The sequence below is a fragment of the Bombus pascuorum genome, chromosome 6 (genome assembly GCF_905332965.1).
Source record: "Bombus pascuorum chromosome 6, iyBomPasc1.1, whole genome shotgun sequence".
Classification (NCBI taxonomy): Eukaryota; Metazoa; Arthropoda; class Insecta; order Hymenoptera; family Apidae; genus Bombus; species Bombus pascuorum.
The window spans coordinates 4,018,567-4,038,230 of NC_083493.1; the positions used below are offsets into that span (position 1 = coordinate 4,018,567).

The 19,664-nt window shown below is 40.4% G+C and overlaps 1 protein-coding gene and 1 long non-coding RNA gene across 12 annotated transcripts in view; one reads left to right on the plus strand and one right to left on the minus strand.

Moving 5' to 3' along the window:
• Nucleotides 1–19,664, plus strand: part of LOC132908170 (mucin-2-like) — a 304,671-nt gene that overhangs the window by 265,851 nt on the left and 19,156 nt on the right. For 9 of the 10 annotated variants that reach the window (XM_060961891.1, XM_060961890.1, XM_060961892.1 and 6 more), the window contains 2 exons: nt 9,467–11,463; nt 19,475–19,547. In XM_060961891.1, coding sequence (XP_060817874.1) covers nt 9,467–11,463; nt 19,475–19,547 — 2,070 coding nt within the window. Of the gene's footprint in view, nt 1–8,800; nt 9,160–9,466; nt 11,464–19,474; nt 19,548–19,664 lie in introns of those variants that run through there. The other variant, XM_060961897.1, reaches the window with a different exon arrangement.
• On the minus strand, nt 1,566–8,627 carry LOC132908232 (uncharacterized). Of its 2 annotated transcripts, XR_009658335.1 has the most exons (4): nt 4,521–8,627; nt 3,656–3,839; nt 2,614–2,836; nt 1,566–2,154 (listed from the first exon to the last, which is right to left on the minus strand). It is a non-coding gene; the product is annotated as an uncharacterized LOC132908232 (long non-coding RNA). The 2 variants fall into 2 exon arrangements; XR_009658334.1 differs by having other exon boundaries at nt 2,614–3,839.

Genomic DNA, 19,664 nt, shown 5'->3' on the forward strand with positions numbered 1-19,664 from the left:
CAGTATTTATCCTTTGGACTGATGGGACTTCTTGAGTAAGGTTTTCTATCATTTAGTTTGCCCTAACATAAATTATTTTGTGTTGATTAGAAGGGAACAGATGTTTCGTTCGATGGTTCTCTTGGACCAATGATTTGTATAATTGAATTGGATTATCGGATATAGGGATATCTGGAATACGAAGATTAATTTAGCGCTAAATTTTCTATCTCGAATTCTGATGTCATGATCATTGGTAGTAAAGTATAAGGAATATTGGGTCTTTTTTTGGATATAGGATAGGGAAAATAGAATCAGATGTGACTGACAGCAATCTTTGAAGTCCGAAGTATTAATTGTGGATAATCTGTCTTAAGACAAGGAATATAACAGTCTGTATTTAGTTAATTTTTTCTTCTCATTCTTTTAAGCGCAAATATGACCTGAACGAATCATATTATGTCATAAATATCTCGGACTAATATTGACATACTAATTACGTGAACAATTAATACTACCTTTGCAAGATACGTAATCTGAAAGAAACCTTGAATTGAATAATTCTCACATTTTAAATGCAAATCTTTATCTATATCTCATGAATTCCCTTTGTAAAGACTTCTTCTTCTTCTTCTTCATGTAAGTCTCACGAATTTCTTTCGATACACTCTTCTAAGAACAAGCTCGTGTCTTCAACATTGTGTTACAGAGCATGAACGCAGCTATACATATCCGAACAGAATGTGTTTCGTCGATTTGATTTAGCGGAGGGATGTGCTACGTGGCCTTTTCACTCAGTTCAGCACCCATTTTCCTCTTTTCGTCTTTATTTCTTCTAGACCGGTAGTGATTTGTTGCGATAAAGTCGCATCGGCAGGCGACGCACGTGTATCGCGTGTCGAAGGACATGTTTCCGTTCGCAGGGTCCTATCGAAGATGTTGCCGAGGAAAAGGGCCAAGGTTATGATATATTTGTAATCATGTTACTCGATACGTGCCCTTCCGTTACAACTGCTCTCGGTAACAAACTGCCTGCCGACCTTTTTTTCACTTTATGGCCGTGTGCACGCACGTATAACACTTCGCGGTGCACGGAATGAGAGAGTTGCCGAACTCTCCGCGTCCCGTGTATTTATGGCTGGAAAAAGCGACGTCGTAAACGGGATTTGTACGCGAATCGCCAGTCAGAAAAATCCCAAGAACCGTCTATATTGTTTTATCGACAATGATCGTGGATCAATTGTTTTGTTTCTTCTCTTGATGCTTATTAGAGCGTATAGAAAAAGGAGAGCGATTGAAATGTTAAAGAATTTCACTCGTTAGCTGGAATTGACGCGTTCATTGCCTAAATATGATCCGAATCTATGTTATTATCTGAAGAAAATAGTAACATTTTTATAAGGTTAAGTTTTCTACAACAACTATTTTCTAATAGTAGTGGAGTAAAAGTAGATTGACAGCGAACTCGAAACGGTAAGTAAAATAAGGTAAAGGAAATTCGTAGCGACATATGAAAACAGGCTTCATTTGAAACTATGAAAAATACTTAAATGATTTTCTCGTTAAAATCACCATACAATTATGGAAACATGTAACTTGTCCACAACAAGGGAATTGAATGACAATTTTGTCAAGTTATGCTTAACTTCATTAAACGATCGGTTCGTTGATTCACAAACGTCATGGAAATTTTCTGGTCAACGTGATAACGGAAACAATTTGAAGATCATCGAATTCATCGACACATGCGTCTACACGTAATTGCGGGCGAGAAAGCGTAGCAGAAGGGGTTGCCGAGTTTTAAGGGCCGTCATCAGTGCAATCCCATGAGTCTGGAGAAATTGCATCGTAATCCAAGAACACCGCGAGGCGGACTGGTTTTCGGTGAGGCAATTCCAACAACCCGTAACAATCTAGCAGCGACGTCGACGAAGGCATATTATTATAGCCGTAGCATGGACAGTTTATTCCGAGTTCGTTTCAGGATTTACTGCGCTCCGCGTTCTCTCCGGTAAGAACTCACCCCAGACTGACGTTAGTTTTCACCGCATTTCCCGTGCAGATGCTGCTCCATCTTATCTCAATTGACATAATGAAATTGTCAATCAGAAGTTATTAGTTGGCCGTGGGAATAACGCGTCGGCCGGCTTGCTCTTTCAAAAACTAATTTGCTTTCTATCGTGACAAGGTCGTTAAGGGTTCTTGTCTTGCGTTGTTCTAATAGTATCTTAGGCTATAGCAGCGATATTATGGAGGTCAAGAGGTGAATGTGAGAAAAATCGAATGCTAACAGTTGTTCAGTTACATTAGTTCACGCGTAGTAAGCATGTTTTTACTTCATTTTAATTATTCAAGAAAATAAGAAGAGTAGTTGAATTCAAAAAATTTAATTCGTATCTTGTGCAAGATTAATTTGGAAACTATAAAATAAATGAAGATTTTTAATTAATTTGAATAAAGGTCTGGGTATAATTGTATTTCATTTTAAGCGAGAGAGGGTTCACATTAATTTTATAAACTATACTTTTCCAATGAAAGTGTCAAAAGTGAGAATTTTCGTCGAAAATAAAATTCTGTAGTGCTTCACTTGAGATTCGAATATATAGAATATTACTATAACCATAAGAAGGATACACGTGCTGCTACTTGTCACTATGACATTATCGATCCAATGGCTCGGTTCGTCGTCGGCTGGTCCGAGTACGGTCCCTTCTTACTATCCCTTCCTCTCTTCGTCCCTCTTTGTACATACCCGACTTTGCAACCCCCTCTGTGCAACCCTTTAGGGTCGCGTTCCTCACAGATATCAGTGTGAAACTTTCAGGAACGTCCTTTCCGATTTCCGTTCTTTGCAACCCTAGAAGTATTGAGATACATACGAAGCGAACATATGTAATATAAAATCACATTCGATATTTTCCCGATATAAATAAATTTTTGTTTTTATACACTTCTCAGTATTTTAACCTATTATTCTATGCAGACCTTGCAAATCCGGAATATTAACCTAAGACCTAACCCTCTTATTCTGTATTTCATCCAACATGTAATATGTATTATTTTAATTTAAATAGAATTAGTATATCAACGAATGATCTTAGTATTGTTGGCAATATTTGTTGCTGCGTTTGAGTAATATTGTTACGAGAATTAGTATGTTGTTTCTGTGTATTTTCTACTCGTTATTTTTATAAGTATTCTTAAAAAGTAGTGTCACTCGCAAATAAAATTAAATATCCACTTCAACGGTAGAAAATTACAAACTAGTTCAGTCACAAAATTATACCTCACAACTGGTAAAATCTTATTTAACGACACGAGTCGTACACCACTTCGATCATCACATCTACGAACACGAAACCACTTATCATCGTCACACACTCGAGAAAAAGAAAAGAAATATAAGTAATATAAATCGACGGAAGGAGGGAACACGACTGGTCCGAGTTCCTGAGAACAGCGTCGACGCCGGTACCAACGCCGACGTAACTGCGAAAATTTGCGCCCGCTTACCCCAGCTTCACTATAAATCAGTTGAAATTTGTTATGCGCGGCACGCAGATGGTTTTGTTATATGAAAATATGTGCCGCGTAGGGATGGTATAAGTATCCCTCGGTAAAACACATCCCTTATACCCCATACCCTCGGGTTGGCTCGTCTCGCCCCGCTCCTTACCCCAGACAGGCCCGAGGCGTCATGCTGTTCTGCGCTCTCTTTAATTACTCCCCGAAACCGGGACGCGTGACGTATTGCCGTGTGCTGAAAAGGACAAAAAAAGCGACCTCCACCTTGGACCTGGCGCGTTGATCCATAGCCGGCCCGTTAATCGAACCAGAAATCTCAGGACCACCTTGTTAAACTAGAAAACAATATCTCGAACGTTTGTGCTTGGACCATTTTCGAATTTTAAGGATTCAGTAATGTTTTACTGAATAAGATCTAATTGAAGTTATTGAAAACATGTCATAATTTGTTAAAATTAATGTATCAAATATGTAAAACTGAACACTGATTATGTCTTATTCTATTTACAGAATTCGCAAGTCAGTGGAAAAGTTTAGATCTAAAACTGAGAAAACTTTCCCTAAAACTGAGATTAAATATTGGAAATAGTATCTAAGATTGATATATCTGTATTGATTACGAGAATTTTTTTATCAATTTTCAAGTTGTAACGATATAGTATAACGTGTTCTACTATTATATTTGAAAGTATGCACATTGTTCTATTATAATTTGCACTATTTTATTCACAGTTTTCTCAATTTAACGATTTTGTTGCTTGTATTATTTTTCTTTTGAGAGCTTCAAGTAGTCCTTTACGGCGACATTTAATTTACTTTTCTGTTACTGTGATTAATAACAAAACACTTTTCATTTTCACTTTCAAACATAGCATATAGCAACTTATAACCAATTTCAAACCTACAGGCAACTCTTTATTCAAAATTACAATTATACTACTCCAGAATCATACAGCAAGACAATAAGTATATCAACTTTATGAGCGACAAGTTTATGAGCGATATTATCACTTTACCTTCATCGATGCATTTAAAACTTGAAAAATATGTAGGGTATTTTTCTTGCTCAAGTCCAGGCACACTTAAAGCTGCTTGTCAGAAAACTCGATGAAACAGGACAACGATGTAAAACGCTTCTTATACGGCAAAACAGGGTCCAGCGATAGAAGAGGAGCCACTTAAAACGTTAGCCCCGGCAGCGTTAAATATTTGATCAGAATTCGATTGCTTTAAGACGTCAGTCTGCAAGCTGGGGACGCGGCTGGCGAGGATACGAGAAGGAAAGAAACAGGATGAGAGCGAAGTGGTTGACGTAAGGGCGGATAGTTAGTAAAGGGACGAGAGCTATTCCCTGGAGCTGGATGGATGTCCGAATCGGGCAGCTGTCCTAGTCACAGCGTTCTTTCTCCGCTTGCACTGATGCCACGACATGAGCCCCGCTTTAAAATCCTTTTCCCTTGTCCTTCGATGTGAAAGCAGCTCGACAGAGAATAGCATCGCTGGATCCCCTTTGGAAATAAAGCCAATTCGTTAGGTTTCTCGGGCTCAAATCGTGTTCAGTAGAATGCTACCGTCGATGGTCAGACAATGCACGCCACTAGTCCCGCTCGATTAAATAAGAGTTCTCGACATTCTTGTCGGGTCTGCGAATTTTTTGATATATCTGACTAATACTTTGAAATATTTAAATATTTTTTATTGTTCTATATCAACGAATATCGAAGAATTAATAGCGTTAAGTTGTAGCAGCCAATATTTCTGAGCAATACTATTAATAATAATGATTGAAGCAAAATGTAGTAATTTTTTCGATAGAGAATAAAATTATTATGGAGAAATAGAGTTTTATGGATATGAATCACACGGAATCTGTCATTGTTATTCCACAGTCACGCTGTGCCTTCATTCAGCGTTTAAGAAGGCGATGGGGAGCGGGAAGAGTCTGAGTCGCAAAACTCACGCGAATCCACGTGGTGCCAAGTGGGGTGCATTAGCCAAGTTCCCCATTATCCACGCGTGAGAGACCCCTAAATTATCCGGCATTCGCCTAGCACCGACCCCCCACCCTTGAATGTCGGCGAGAAAAAGATGTACGAGTTCCTCTCGCGAGAACACCCTCCGTGGATGCTTAGATGGAGTAGGTACAACGAAAATCATTCTTATTCCTTAGTATATAAAAACGAACAAGTGGAAACAAGTATTTTGTACATTGTATTTTCAAATGGTCCTTTAATAATCTCGCATAAAAATTTTGAGCGCGATGGTCTTTAGAATACGAAATATGAATATTATTCTATATTAGATTCACCGTTTACGGAAGAAACTATCCAATAAAGATTTGAGACGAATAGAAAATTAAAAGAAAATTAATTTATACTTCGAAAAAGCTAAACCATGAAGATATTGATGCACTATATCCTATTACCATCGCAACTGAAAAATATATATTCAGCTTTTCTTAATGAAGTGATCAAGACAAGTAGCCCTTAATGTCGACATTTTACAATTGTTTTGACATAAATTTAGAAACAGACTTAACCTCGAATACTGTTAAGAGTACCGTGATCCTGGCGTGGTTTATCTAATTGGAATTGTCGAGGACTCGAAGAAGGACGCCAGACACAGCAAGAAGCAACGACGAAAGATGAGGAGTGAGTGAGCGAGACTGAGGAAGTGAGCACGAATAGGGAAAGTGTATAACAGAAAGAGAGAGGGGACGAGTACTCGAAGAACCATCGGTAAGACGAAGGGGGTGTGTAAGTTTGGGCTATCTCTGAGAGCACAGTTCCAAGGAGGCTCCTTTAGACTCTAGTGACGTGACGTCGCCTAATACTCTAATCCCTTCAGTAGAGGCACCATCGTCCGCTTCTGCAGCCTCGTGTTCCTGGGTAACCATCTCCTCCGCTAGGAACGGCACTTGCTAATTAATTGACGAGTACGGATTTTGAGGTGTCGAGAATCTTCATGTCTGTCAAGAAGGAGGACTGTTATCAGTCAACGCAGGCTGAACAGCAAACGTATAACACTGATACCGAGTACTTTCGATTTATTTTGATTTCGTACGACTTTTTGGAATATTATGTTTAATATAAGAATTACATTTTATTTCATTGAGGTAGGAATCGCTCGTGTAGTCACTCATATTGAAAATCGTAAATTATTTAACTCACCTATTTAACAAAAAATGATGAAATTGTCAAGAAGAAGTTTATAATCTGCAACTTATAACTTTTCAATTCACCAATATTATTAGTCAGTAAATTATTATACAAAAGGGCCCTGGTATTAGGAGAATAATTCTTGATACGAAAGTGAGTGCTAAATTCTGTATTGCACATCTTTTTACATTAACCAAATAATGCACTCAGATTTTTTATAAACTCGAGTATTACAATTAAATCAAACATCGCTCACAGTAAAAGGGGACTAAACAGCTGCCGTCGTCGATTCGCGAGAAAAGCAGAGACTTTAACAGCGGACGTGACATTTCCTTGGACGCAAAAACGAAACCAATCTTTACGCGATACCACGTCGGCGGACGTAGGTACTCGGTCCAGGAAAAGGGCTGCTTTCTAATTATTCCCCACAGGCCATAAGGGATGACACGTAATTGGAGGGTGGACGAGGAAGCATTGATCCCTAACTGGAAGGGATTCGAGCTCTTCCTTGCTCTGCTTCAGCCACCTAACTCTCTCTTCCTTCCACTCGCCTTCTCTCTTTCTCTTTCCTTATCTTTCACTCGTTCGCGTAGCTCTCGAACTCTCGAACACCGAATGCTGGACCAATGAGCATTGGCCAGCAAAGAAAAGTGATAATGTCTTAAGCCGTCGGTGCGATTTAACTTTCGATTTTAGTCAGAGAGAGCACATTCTCTTCCTGCGGTCCTTTCTAGGAGTTCGTTGCTCTAAACTCTTCGAGCTTCCCGTGGTCTGAGGAGGGTTTAGGGTTTAAGGAAAGCCCTCTCACTCCAGAGATCCTTTCGAAGCTCCCGCTAAGCGCTCACGCTGATCCTGCTCTTCTTCTTCTTCCTGTACCGTCTCTCGGAACCTCTCGGGTTTATCTAATTCGAGTTGTAGCTTCCTGCTATCGCTCTAAACCGTACGAGCTAGCCGATAGGGGTGGCCCCATCGATTGAAAATATACGTAGTCCCGTGCGATCATTCGCGATCGGGAAACGGGCCGAGGTAACCGTGCCTGTCCAGATGAATTCAGCAATGTGCACGCTAGCTTTTGTTACATAACGGATCGATAAATGTCGTCCAAATATAGCTACATCCTAATACCTTACTACAGGAAAATTCGACTTAAGAGTAAGGCTTACCCTAGGAAATATTTTATCATAACGGTAACTTTCGTTTAAAATTGAGAAACTTGAGAAACTGGTCTAACGAAAATTAACTTAATTCCATTATGTTGAAGTACAGTGAAGTATGGAGACACAAGGAACAAAGAATCTCTTCAAATTTTATTTTGAAACAAACACATTTATATATTACGTAAGTATCGATAATGTCATATTATAATTTTCAAAGCCTCTTCCTCTACATATTTCGAACGCAAGGAAAAGATTTGCGTATGTTCAAATGGTAATTACGAAGAATCAGTTCGCACACAAAATCCCGGTTTTCGCTGCTTAATTGCGACAGCGAGCCTCTTTAAATGTGAACGCTTTACGAGCGACGTTCGCAGTAATCAGAAGTAAATACAGCAATGATCACGGAGCCGTCGCCGCGTTTCCGCAGTTTAATTCTAATTGAATTTGACGTTGCTCGTTACGGGAGACCAGACCTCGGCTGAATGTAAAAAAGACAGGAGGTCCCTGGCCGGGGACCAGGATCACCGGGACTTTTAAGGCAAGCGAAGGAAAACCAGGTAGCACAGGTACACGTAGATCGTGAACGAGACAGACGAGTGAGGGGTCGGTGAGGTGGTGGAAGTTAAGATGTGGGTGAATATAAGCGAACCGAAGGTGTACCAGCGCCCGTTGCCCAACACACTGAGAAACACCTTGGTGTGCATCCAGGGGCCGTGTCCCCTACTCTCTCTCCTTCTATGCTTAGGGGGTGGTGAGGTGAGAGTGACGGGGGATGTGCTGAGAGGCCGGGAATCGCGTTCCAGCTAAAGCTAAAAGGGGTGGACAGTGCGCAGAACCCGCCCCCACTTTTCGCGGCGAAGCAGAAGCTGCCAGTTGCTCGCGCAAGCCTTCATCCCCTCCGGTGTCGCGGTGGAAGATCGCCACCCCCGAACGAACTTAAACATAGCACACAGTAGCTCGCGAGCATCCTGCGTGGAAAGGCTCTCCGCGCGCTTGTGCGACACAAAGGCATCTGTCTGTATATCGTATATCGAGTTGGTGTAGCCGACCGAACCACGCGTGACTGGTGCGTGAACACGCGAGCGCGCGCGCGCGTATATCACATCGAGTGCGTGCACGATCTGTGTCTCCACAATTCCGTGTTCCTAATAATAATCATAGAACGAGAGAGTAATATTTAAAGAAAGAACATAAAGAAAACGGAGTGGTATTGTTCAGTCAAAGAAGATACACAATCGCTAGTACATTTCACTCGGGCCGAAGATCTCAGACGTCTAGACTGGATGGAGAGGGTCCCAAGATTCGAGGCCATGTCCTCGATGGACCTCCACGGCATTCAGGTGAAGTTTCTTGAGAAACTCAGGTTACTTTAGGCTTCGAATGCACGGTTAATGAAAAAACTAAAAAAAAAAAAAAAAAAAATAAATAAAAGGTAAAAGAATAGAAAGCGAGGATTAAGAAGATGGGACGGGTGATCTGAATCGTTTGGAACTGACAGAGATTCTGTTCCCCAGCTACGGGAATTGGTTTTGTTAGATGTTGAGCGATCTTGAGCGAGCGGATTGCTCTCATTGATCAAAACTCACTGCATCCATGCATCCGATGAGAGAGCAGATTTCCTGATCCTCTGGAATTTTTGTGTTCCAGGGTGGAACTGACCAGCGTGCCAGGTGGCCAGAATGCGATGGCTCATCTCAAAAAACGGAAGCTGGAAGCAGAATCTGTCAGCCCAAATCCTAAGCAACCACAGCAGCCACAACAACAACAGCCGCATTATCAGCAACAGCAACCTTTGATCAACAAGAAGGCTGTTCAAGCGATCATTCCGCAAGAAATGGAGACAGCTGATGCTGCTGCTAAACGAAGGAGGAAAAGCGTTCGCGATGAAGAAACGCGCAAATCGCTCGAAGCCAGTGACTCGAGCAAGAGTATACCGTTGCCTCAAAAGAAACGAGCATTCGCTGCTGGAAATTCGGGTAGCCCAGCAAGAAAGTCCAGCAAACACTCGGAAGAACCCGAAGACGATGAGACTCTAATCAGAGAAACCGAAGCTGCTTTGAAAAGCCTGTCTGGAAGTTGGCCTGGTCCGAGAGGATCCTTGTATCAGCGAGGTAATTCCGACGAGGACAAATACGAGTCGAATTTCGAAAACCTGTTTGAAGAGAAAAAAGATAACCCTAAATTGTCGCCTTCCTCTATGTCTACTTCTTCAACTACTAGCAATGACGCAGGTTGTTCCTTGAAAGACGTGATATCGTTCCGCGGTCAGCAAGATCGTAACAGCAAATCCCAGCAACAGTTGAAGCAACAAGATATGAAGCAACAACAGCACCCGAACAAAGCGAAAAAGGATTTAGACAGTTTGTTAAAAACGGAAAATGAATGCGGCATTATCCAAAACCAAGTAAACAACGTGAATCCAAACGAACCAGGTAAAATCAGGCCAGTGCCGATGAGATCTTTATCCAATAAAGACAGGAATGACAGGAATATAATCGGTACTCACGTGGACAGTCAAGGTCGACAGACTGACAAATATTCTAGATATGATCCACCCGATTTTAACGAACTTGTCGATGATTCCTCCAACGAATTAGAGATCGACATGTCGGATCCAGCTGCCGAGAAAGACGAAGCTGACAGGGACAAACTGAACGAGAGAGACAGGGATCGAACATGTAGAAACGGCCAATCGCCGCAAAATTCTAGACAACAACAGCAACATCAAAACCAATTATATTCAAATTACCACAGGCACTATAACGAGAACAGTATGAAGGTTTCACCAACCGCCACTACCACTTCCTCTTCTTCACCACCGTCGAATTCTCCGTTTTCTGCAACGTCGGCGTTCAGACCACCCAATACGGACCACGCGAAAGCGACTGGCCGCGGTACACCGTCAGTAGCCGTGGCTTCGACAGCGATACCACCTATCGGTCCGTATCCAGCATCCGCTACGTTTGTCGGTTACCCCACTGCTGGTCCAGGACCAACGATGCCAACACCCCAACCTGTTACGGGAATCTCGACCTCCTCGGAGGACAAGCATTCTTCCTCTGTATCGTTATTACAGTTGAAATCGTCAAAGGAGGAGGTTCATCATGTAACGAGGCACGAGGTGGCACCGAACTCGATGACAGGCAACAAAAGTCCCTCCAGTGGCCTTCCTGCTATCACCAGTCCCGATTCCTCGAAACAGTATACGATTCTCCAACCAGCTGGTATCGGGTCGAGGGCAGCCAGTGCTATTCAGGACATAGCCAGGGAGGGAGTGGTTAGTGTAACGGCTGTTAGCAGTTGTAGCACGACCAACGGCAATACGGGCAATGGCATCAACAGTAATAGCAATGGAACTTGTACTAATAACATACCTAGCAAAAGTACGAACAACAACAGTAGTGGTAACGCGAACAATACTGCCAATCCGGTCAGCAATGGCAACGGGAACAATGTCACGAATAGTATCGCTATCACCGCTATTTCAACCAGTACGACGACGTCTAGTCCAACGACTGGTGCTGATGCGACATCAGGAAGTGGAACTGGTCAGCAAGAAACTGTTATGAAAATGGCAGAAAGGCCCGTTACCTTTGATGGCACCAGACCGGGAATGTCCATGTCTCCGTCCAGTCTTAACAGAGGTGAGAGATTCAATGTCCTATTCTGTACGAATATCACTGACATTTTCGATATTTACAAGCATCGCATACTTGTCTTCACGAAGAATTTTGTTTTCATAGAGTTCATTTAAAAGGGCTTACGAACTTTATAGCGACATAAAGCAATTGTAGTAATAATAGCATAGGTTCAATTCATTATTCCACTCGTGTGTCCTGCCGAGACTTTAACGACTGCAAATACGGACAGCGTTTTAAATCGCTTTCCCTCATCGGGACAATTTCGTTGACGAATGAAGGTAGATCGAATTTGAAGAAATTCGTGAAAACATTGATGAGACTAATACCGACAGTAGTAGGGTTAGCGTTCGTGTGTTATTCGCTATGAGAGGGGGACAAAAGGCATTTTCGATTCTCCCGCGTACAGTATTCTTCTCCTACTGTCGCTCTTTCTCTGTCACACACACTCTCTCTTACTTTCTCTATGAAGTTAGGGGAGTTAGGGTAGCACGGAAAATCAATAATTACGAAGCGAGGGGCGATGACTCAAATGGTGAAATCAAGGTCTCTCAAAGTAAAGTTATTCTCCGTATCCTCTGCTACAGCCACTTTGTCTTCGTCTTTGCACTGCTTCGAAACTATTCGCTTGATCATGGGAATGTCGCGATGATCGTAAAGACTGGCAGCACGCGGGGAAACTTGCACCTATTACACGCACTCAAGCACGTGCCCTTTAGAATTCTGTGCTATAAGTCGGAGTTTATTTTTCCATATACTCGCTGCTCTTACAAAATTACTTTCTCCCCTTTTTTTTTTTCAAAATTTACTTTCCTAAAGTTAAGTATTCTAATTGTTTCCCTACTCGGCCAAACTTCTATCTTGGAGATGTTCTTAGGATAGAAATGTAGTTGAAAGATTTTTACGTTACGCTAATATTTTACCGTATTTTTTAAAAATAAGATCTTTTATTGAAATATTTTTAAACATTTAATTTTACTTGTATATATCAGAATTTAGTATTAAAATAAAATATATTTGTCATGTTATGAATCATTATCAAGAAACTCGTTATTCAAAAGATAAATAATATTATTTAGTGTGATTTAATGATCGACGTAAACTTTACTCACTTGTCTAAAGTATAACACTAGAAATAAACAAAAACAAACAAAGGAACGATCAGTAACAATAAAAAGAAATGAAAGAAAATTACGGGTGCGCCAACAGGGAGACATTGCACGGTGTGACAGGTGGGAGTTCGAGTGCATTCCAGGGTCTTAGGGCAGCGACGACACGATGTGCCTAGACGGGGAAATTTGGGGTTGATACCACGTCATACGTATAAGCCGCAGCTGTCAGCAGCTAGAAACGTGACTAGCATCCCAGCCACACCACGCTACCTTATTACCACCATGCGGCTCTGCTGCCTGTCCTCATTATCCCCTTAACGTTTTCTCTGACTGAACCTACGAAGACGAACAGTTCAAAAATTCAATCATTGTCGTTCCGCATCCTGTGTAAATTGACCTAAATAGATAGATTACTGTAGATACTACTTATAGATATAAACACGTTATAAAAGAAAAATAAAATATGTTATAAATTTCAAATATTCTATAATAGGGTTCTTCAGGCAATGTATAGAATTTTTACTAATTATTATTTCACTTAGAAGCTAAATTTTAAAATATCGATCATTCTACTTAATATATCTTAACATAGAACCACTAATTTTTAAAATATTCACATCTACTCAGATCTCCTTAGTTCAACCGTTGCCAGACTCTATCTATCCTTAAACTTCATATAATATGCGTACACTACCTAAAATACAATAGCCCAATCGATCAATCAATTTCATCACACTCGCTGACCACAACATTACCTTGCATATCAAAATATTTGTACAAACAAAAACTTCCAACACGCTTCGAACGTTTACGTTGAAGGAGTTTCAGCGGCATCTGTCAATCTCTCAGGGGGCGGTTGATTATTAAAAGATTCGTAGGTGGAGATAGGCCGAGCAATCCAGCTCGACGGAAATCTCGATGAATAAACGCGGGGCCGTGATAAGTGGGCACGATTAATCGCATACTTACAAGCGTGACGGCGGTACAGGCGTGCCGGACCCTATGGAGCTATAGTTTTAATCGCAGGCTCGTTCGCCTGTGCCATTCGCGCCGCTCGTTCCTGAGCCTTCCGATTTAGCGACAGGATTGCGTGCACGTCGTACTCCTTCCTTTTTCTCGTCTCTTTCCTCTTTTCCTCCTTTATTATTCTGCCTCTGCTCTCTCATTTTTTAAAATATTTTCTCTTTTTTATTCAACACACCGCCGACACACACGGTGCACAGGCATAAGAGCGTGTTGACACGCCATAAAACCGCTATCGGGAAATCCGTCGGCCGCAAAAACCACCCTTTCCGCGTTGAAACAGCGCGGCAGGCAGGGTTGGCCTGGCTAATAAAAAAATAAACTGCCCTGTAACTCAATTTTACGCTGCCTTTGCGACCGCACGCATAAAAAGGACCTTTACTCGCGCGCAGGGGCTCTACCCTCGCGTTACGGCCGCGCGCGTCGCCGTGTGTAAATACGTACTTTGTGATTGTTCCCTGGGCTGTTCTCTTTTTTTAGAATCTTTCGTCTTCTACGTTTGCTTCTCGGCCTTTAAGATCTCGTTCTAAGTCGAACGAGAAACCACGATCATCTTACGTTATATTTACACTTTCCAACCCTTTTCGATAACTATTACGAGGAACATCGTTCCTATTTTGTCTCGTGATACATTTATCTTAGTGTAATAAGGATATATTAAACTTATTAATTGAGAAGCACGAAGATACTTTCCTTATATTAACACCTTTCTTTAATGATTAAAAGAAGCCTGGAAGGGCTCCCCAGTATCGGTCGATTAAAATAAATACGCGCCTATTTATTCACTCCTGCCCTGCGTGGTCATTTAAATCTGTCCATCGATTGATTATGAATACGCGGTTCCCGCGTTTAACCGCAATTTTTACCCACGATAGTATCTAGGATTTCAGCACGGTGCGTGCACGATTGTGGAAAGAGAAGGAAAGAGTGACGAGAAACGAGAACATGAAACGAGAGGAAAGGGGAGAAAGGAAAGAATTCGGCACGCGTCGTGCAGTGGGTCGAATGAATAAAACAATCCTGGTGTTTATGTACACCTCTGGACCTCCCGTGGTGACCCTCACGTGAAATGGCAACAAAATAACACAATTACACACTCGGCCACGGCCTCACCCTCGCTGCCCGCTACTCATCCTCGTTCTCACCCTTTGGATCCGCTCTTTCCTCTTTTCTCTCTGACCCTCTCGTCTATCCCGCCACTGGATCCCATAGTGGAAAACGTGGAGAAAGAGGAAAAAAGAAGAGAGGTCTGGCTGACCGACTCGTTACAAGTCTATTCAGAGATCCGGAAAGAACAGCGCGTGCCGGTATTCATTTTGTTGACCGGAACCATTATCTGCCCCTTCGTTCTTTTCTTCTCTATCTCTATCTATTTCGTTCTTCGTCCATTTCTTTCTTTTCTACCGGAGCTTAGGCACCGACCAGCCGCTTTAAAACCTTACGGCTAATTTATTAATCCCGCCGGCGGCGGCCAACCGCCACCCTTAGCCGCTTTTTAGCCTGCTACTAATTAAAAAGCACGGAATCCCGTTCGTTCTTCCTTCACCGATCTGGGGGATTGTTCGTTATTTCTTTATTAGCAATAAGTGTTTTGTAAGTATCGAAGTGCTGCTGTTCTAAGTAATTCGCTAATAGTTTCTAGCAAAATAAGAAAGAGTATTTAAAGATGATTTAGAAAAGTCATTTTAAAAAAGGTACAGATGTAATAATGTACGAAAAAAACGGGGCTGGTATAATGTACACATTATATACATATATAAAATATACAAATGTATACATTTTTTTTTAGGTAACATGAACAGATTAAGTTGGTATGTGAATCACTGACGCTATATCTGATCACTATGATGAATTTTGCTCATTGAAATAGGAGTGCTGGTGCCGATTACAAACAATTCAACTTTAATTTATTCGAAATGAAACGAAAAGTAAGATAGTTATGAATATATTGATCTATTTAATCTACATCGAAATGTCAACAGATACAGGAATATTTGGCATTAGTAATATTTTAATATCTCGAAAACGTCTAAATATTTCTTTCTACCCCATACGGTACCCATACAAGAGTACGAATCATTAAAAACACGTATCATTTCCATAGTGGCAGACATTTTTCATTTTCATTGTTCCCACTGTTTCAACCATAGAACGCTAAAAAGGCAGTCATATTCGCAATTCAAAAGCGAAATTTACGCATTTTTCCTTTCATTAATATCCATTATCCTGGAATCTCTCGACATGACGAACTATTGCCGTATTTAGTTTCCCTGTTCCTTCGGTTTTGCGAATAAAGTATGTCGCTAATGACATCACGTATCGTGATCTAATTTTCCAGGAAGGTGGACCAGGCTATCGTCTAAGCAGGGATCGATTCGGTCCCTCTCTTTCTCGAAGGCGAAATGACGGCCTGATGAAGTTTCTCGGCGTCATGGTGGCTGTTTCGTGGGTCGGCTGTAGGTGGCTGGGGGGATCCAGGCTGAAGGAGGATTAGTACACGACAAAGTTTATAAAAGTGTACTCACTCCATAGGAACCCCCTACAACTAACCTAAAGCTGGCCTCCCTTAAGGTTGTTTCCTTCTGAATCCCTTTTCGAATCCTCTAACACACGTGACGGACGCACCTATGATATGAAGGAAGCTTTTCGGATTCAGAAACATAGAATTGACCTTAGCTTAGGACTAAATGAGTTAATACGCATAGGATAAAGATTGTGATCTTGGTAAACTCGTTTATGAAATGGACGAGCATTTTATGAATCGCGCAAACTTTGTATCAGCGGTCTCGGTTGTTTGTGAGGTAGTAAATGGTATAACATTAATGAAATAATCTTTTGATACATTTTTTAATAATCGTAAATAACACAGTATCGGAGTTGTTACGTGATTGAATTTTGAGTTCTTTTATATAATTAATTACTAACTAATAATACCCGTTGAAGCTTAAAAATGACTTTACTCTAACACTACATCGATTAGTAGATTACTGTTCCAATTTTACGAATAAAATTTGGATAAACAATATACTCTATGATATTATATAAGCTATTCCAATAAATTTATCTGATCGCATAAAGATTAACCATGCATAGGAACAACAGTACACGGAAAGAAAGTTCGCCAATCACGAATGACACAATCTTCGACATGTATTATTATACACTCTAAATTTCAATGTTTAGTGGCTGGTAAACTCTATGAAAGTTTCGGTGTGGAAAGAGTGTTAACTAGGAAAAACCTATTACCCACGCGCTATATAATTATTACGATTATAGTTTTTTTATCGCGAGTTAAGTCACCGTAACGCATAGGCTAATCTCATCTTAGCTGCCATAAAAAAGAATTATTCAGCGATAGTTGTTAAAATCAACATCGCGCTAGAAGCGAAAGGGCCGAAGTAGACGGTCTCATCCTAAGCGATTGGTACTTCTGGGCTACATAGAGCGTACTGGAAACCTGTAATTGTCTGGTCACGCGAGGTCACCCTGAGAACACGAACACGATTATACGTGACGTGCACCATACCAGCCATTAAGTTACAGCCAGTACACGACAGATGGTACAGGTTGCTTGAGCATGCCCCCGATGCAATTTCGTGACAGCGGTAAGAATAGCGAGAAACAATAGGGAAAAAAATGAAGGAAAAAATTCTCAGAGTTTCTGAACATTAATTTCACCAGTGACGTGCTATTGTCGAACAATAATGGATCGTTCGGTGATGAATTAATTTTGTAAAAGAATTCGCGTGTGATCACAACTATACTCCTGCCAGTGTTTTTATTATCTATTGATTTTATTAATCACTGGTTAATACAAAATTGGAGTTTTAATTAATTTGTACACATAGTTCGATAGTAGATTTATCATCCAAAACTGTTATGTGAAAGATTGATGGTTTCATTCTGCGAAGAATAGGGATAATGCGAGCTCGCTTATTCCTTGTTTCATGGGCAAGTTTGGGTCGAATGTACATGTAGTGCTAATCCCTAAGACTTAGATGCGGACAGAGAAATCCCGGTGGTTATTCGCAAATGCGTAACTTGCGCGACGAGATCTAAGGTATCACAGTTAGCCACAGCCTGTCCGTTTTCATTTAAAGTTTTCCGTTGAAACTTTAAAGCGCCATCTTTACTTTAAACTATCTTAAATTATTAAAAAAGACTTTAACATTAAAGAAACATTGCTTAATATTAATTAAACTTGTTTATTAATATCTTCAGAAATATTCTTTTGTATTTTTAAAAATATTTCTGCAATGTTTCTATGTACTCTCATTCAACTTGGAAAGAACGTAATTAAGGAAGCTTTATTTGCCTGTGGGTTCAATGCTCTGAGCAAGGAATATAAAATATACATAGGTATTGGCAAACGAGGAAATAAAACGTATTCTGTAACTGTCACGGTGTGTCGACTGAAAGTACAGCATGATGTCGGACATACTTGTTGTCTATTCGATGGTTAATTTTCATTGAATTCTGCAATCGTAAATACACCCGAAGAATATCACCTATCAGATTTCTTACAGGTTCTATTACGTTTTTATCCCGATGAATTTATCAAGAATTTCATTCCTGATTGTCATTGACAATTTTAGGTATTTTTTTATATATTTAAGCTTCATTTGGACTGTGTAAATGTATTGTAATATACTTTTTTTCAAATGATTAATTTATGTTCTTATTGTACGTTACGTGATTTAAAAAAAACATCAATTTATACAATGTACTGTAGTAAAATTAAAGTGGAACGCTTGTTTCATCAACAAACAGCAAATAACATGCATTCACAGTCAGTCCACAATAAGAATTATCGTGGAACCGGTGTCAAGGGAGAGCGTTTCATTTTCCCTGTTGCAAAAAGACTGCGTCTTGTCAACATACCGGTGTTTTCCTGTTAAAATATCGATGCACGGGGTTGGTCCAATTGCCAAAGCGAAAGTGAACGTTCGAACAGCGAATCCAATGTTCGGGAGTTACAAAAACGAACCACAGTAATAGTACTTTACCGCGTATCGGATCGCGCTGTCACGCTTCGACTATCATTGCACTCGACATTCCATACGGTTTGAGTACGTAATTTACCAGTAATCAAACATACTTGTTGCGGTCATTAAATTCAGAAAGAAAACGATGGATCGATGCACGATGCATGGAGTTTCAGCTTGCTCGATATTACAATTACGCAGCGCGTAACCGATATTAATTAAAGAGCACAATATGCTCGATTCCAAATGGCCGAGTGCATCGGAACTGACACATTCTATCGTTGACAGTCGAGCATCAGCGGAGCGACAATCATGTCGAAACAATCGCTCGAGGTTTTTAAACCGCAAACTCGATCATTTCTTATCAATAGGATCGATATTTTACTCATTTACAGAGATACTGGTTGTGTTAACGATCTCCAGTTTTAAAATACATGTGGGACAGTATAGAAAAAATACTGGTCTTGTTGATTCGGAGAAAATATGGAAAATTAAAAAAGACAATATAGAAAAATATTCTATATAATAGAAATATTTTAACGTATGTTTCTATTCCTATATATATATATATAATTTTTTTAAAAATACTTCTTTAATGAGAATCTGTCACGCAATAAAAAAAATGATGCTCTACCTTATATAAAGTTTATACTGTTTTATTTCTAAATTAGTCATTTGAATCCTTATCCCCTAATCATATACTACATTTTGACCATCGATCGTTAATCCTAGCTCAAAGTTATTACGTGTAAATCATTCCACTATTATAATTGATATTTTACTCTTCGCCATTCATACAATTAATTTTCACAAAATATGTTAATACAATGCATTTGCTGCGCGATGGTGACAAAGCATATGAAATCTGACCATTCGCTATGGTTTGATTTGTTACAGAGGGCAACAAGTGCCCGACCCCAGGCTGCACGGGGCAGGGTCACGTGACCGGACTCTATTCTCACCACCGCAGGTAAGCAATTATCGGTAATTAACCTGTGCTCTCCACTTTGCCCTGGTCAATTAGACACCTTCACGTTACGACAGGAAGACCAAGTGAAATAGGATTGACACTAGTAGACCTGTTCGT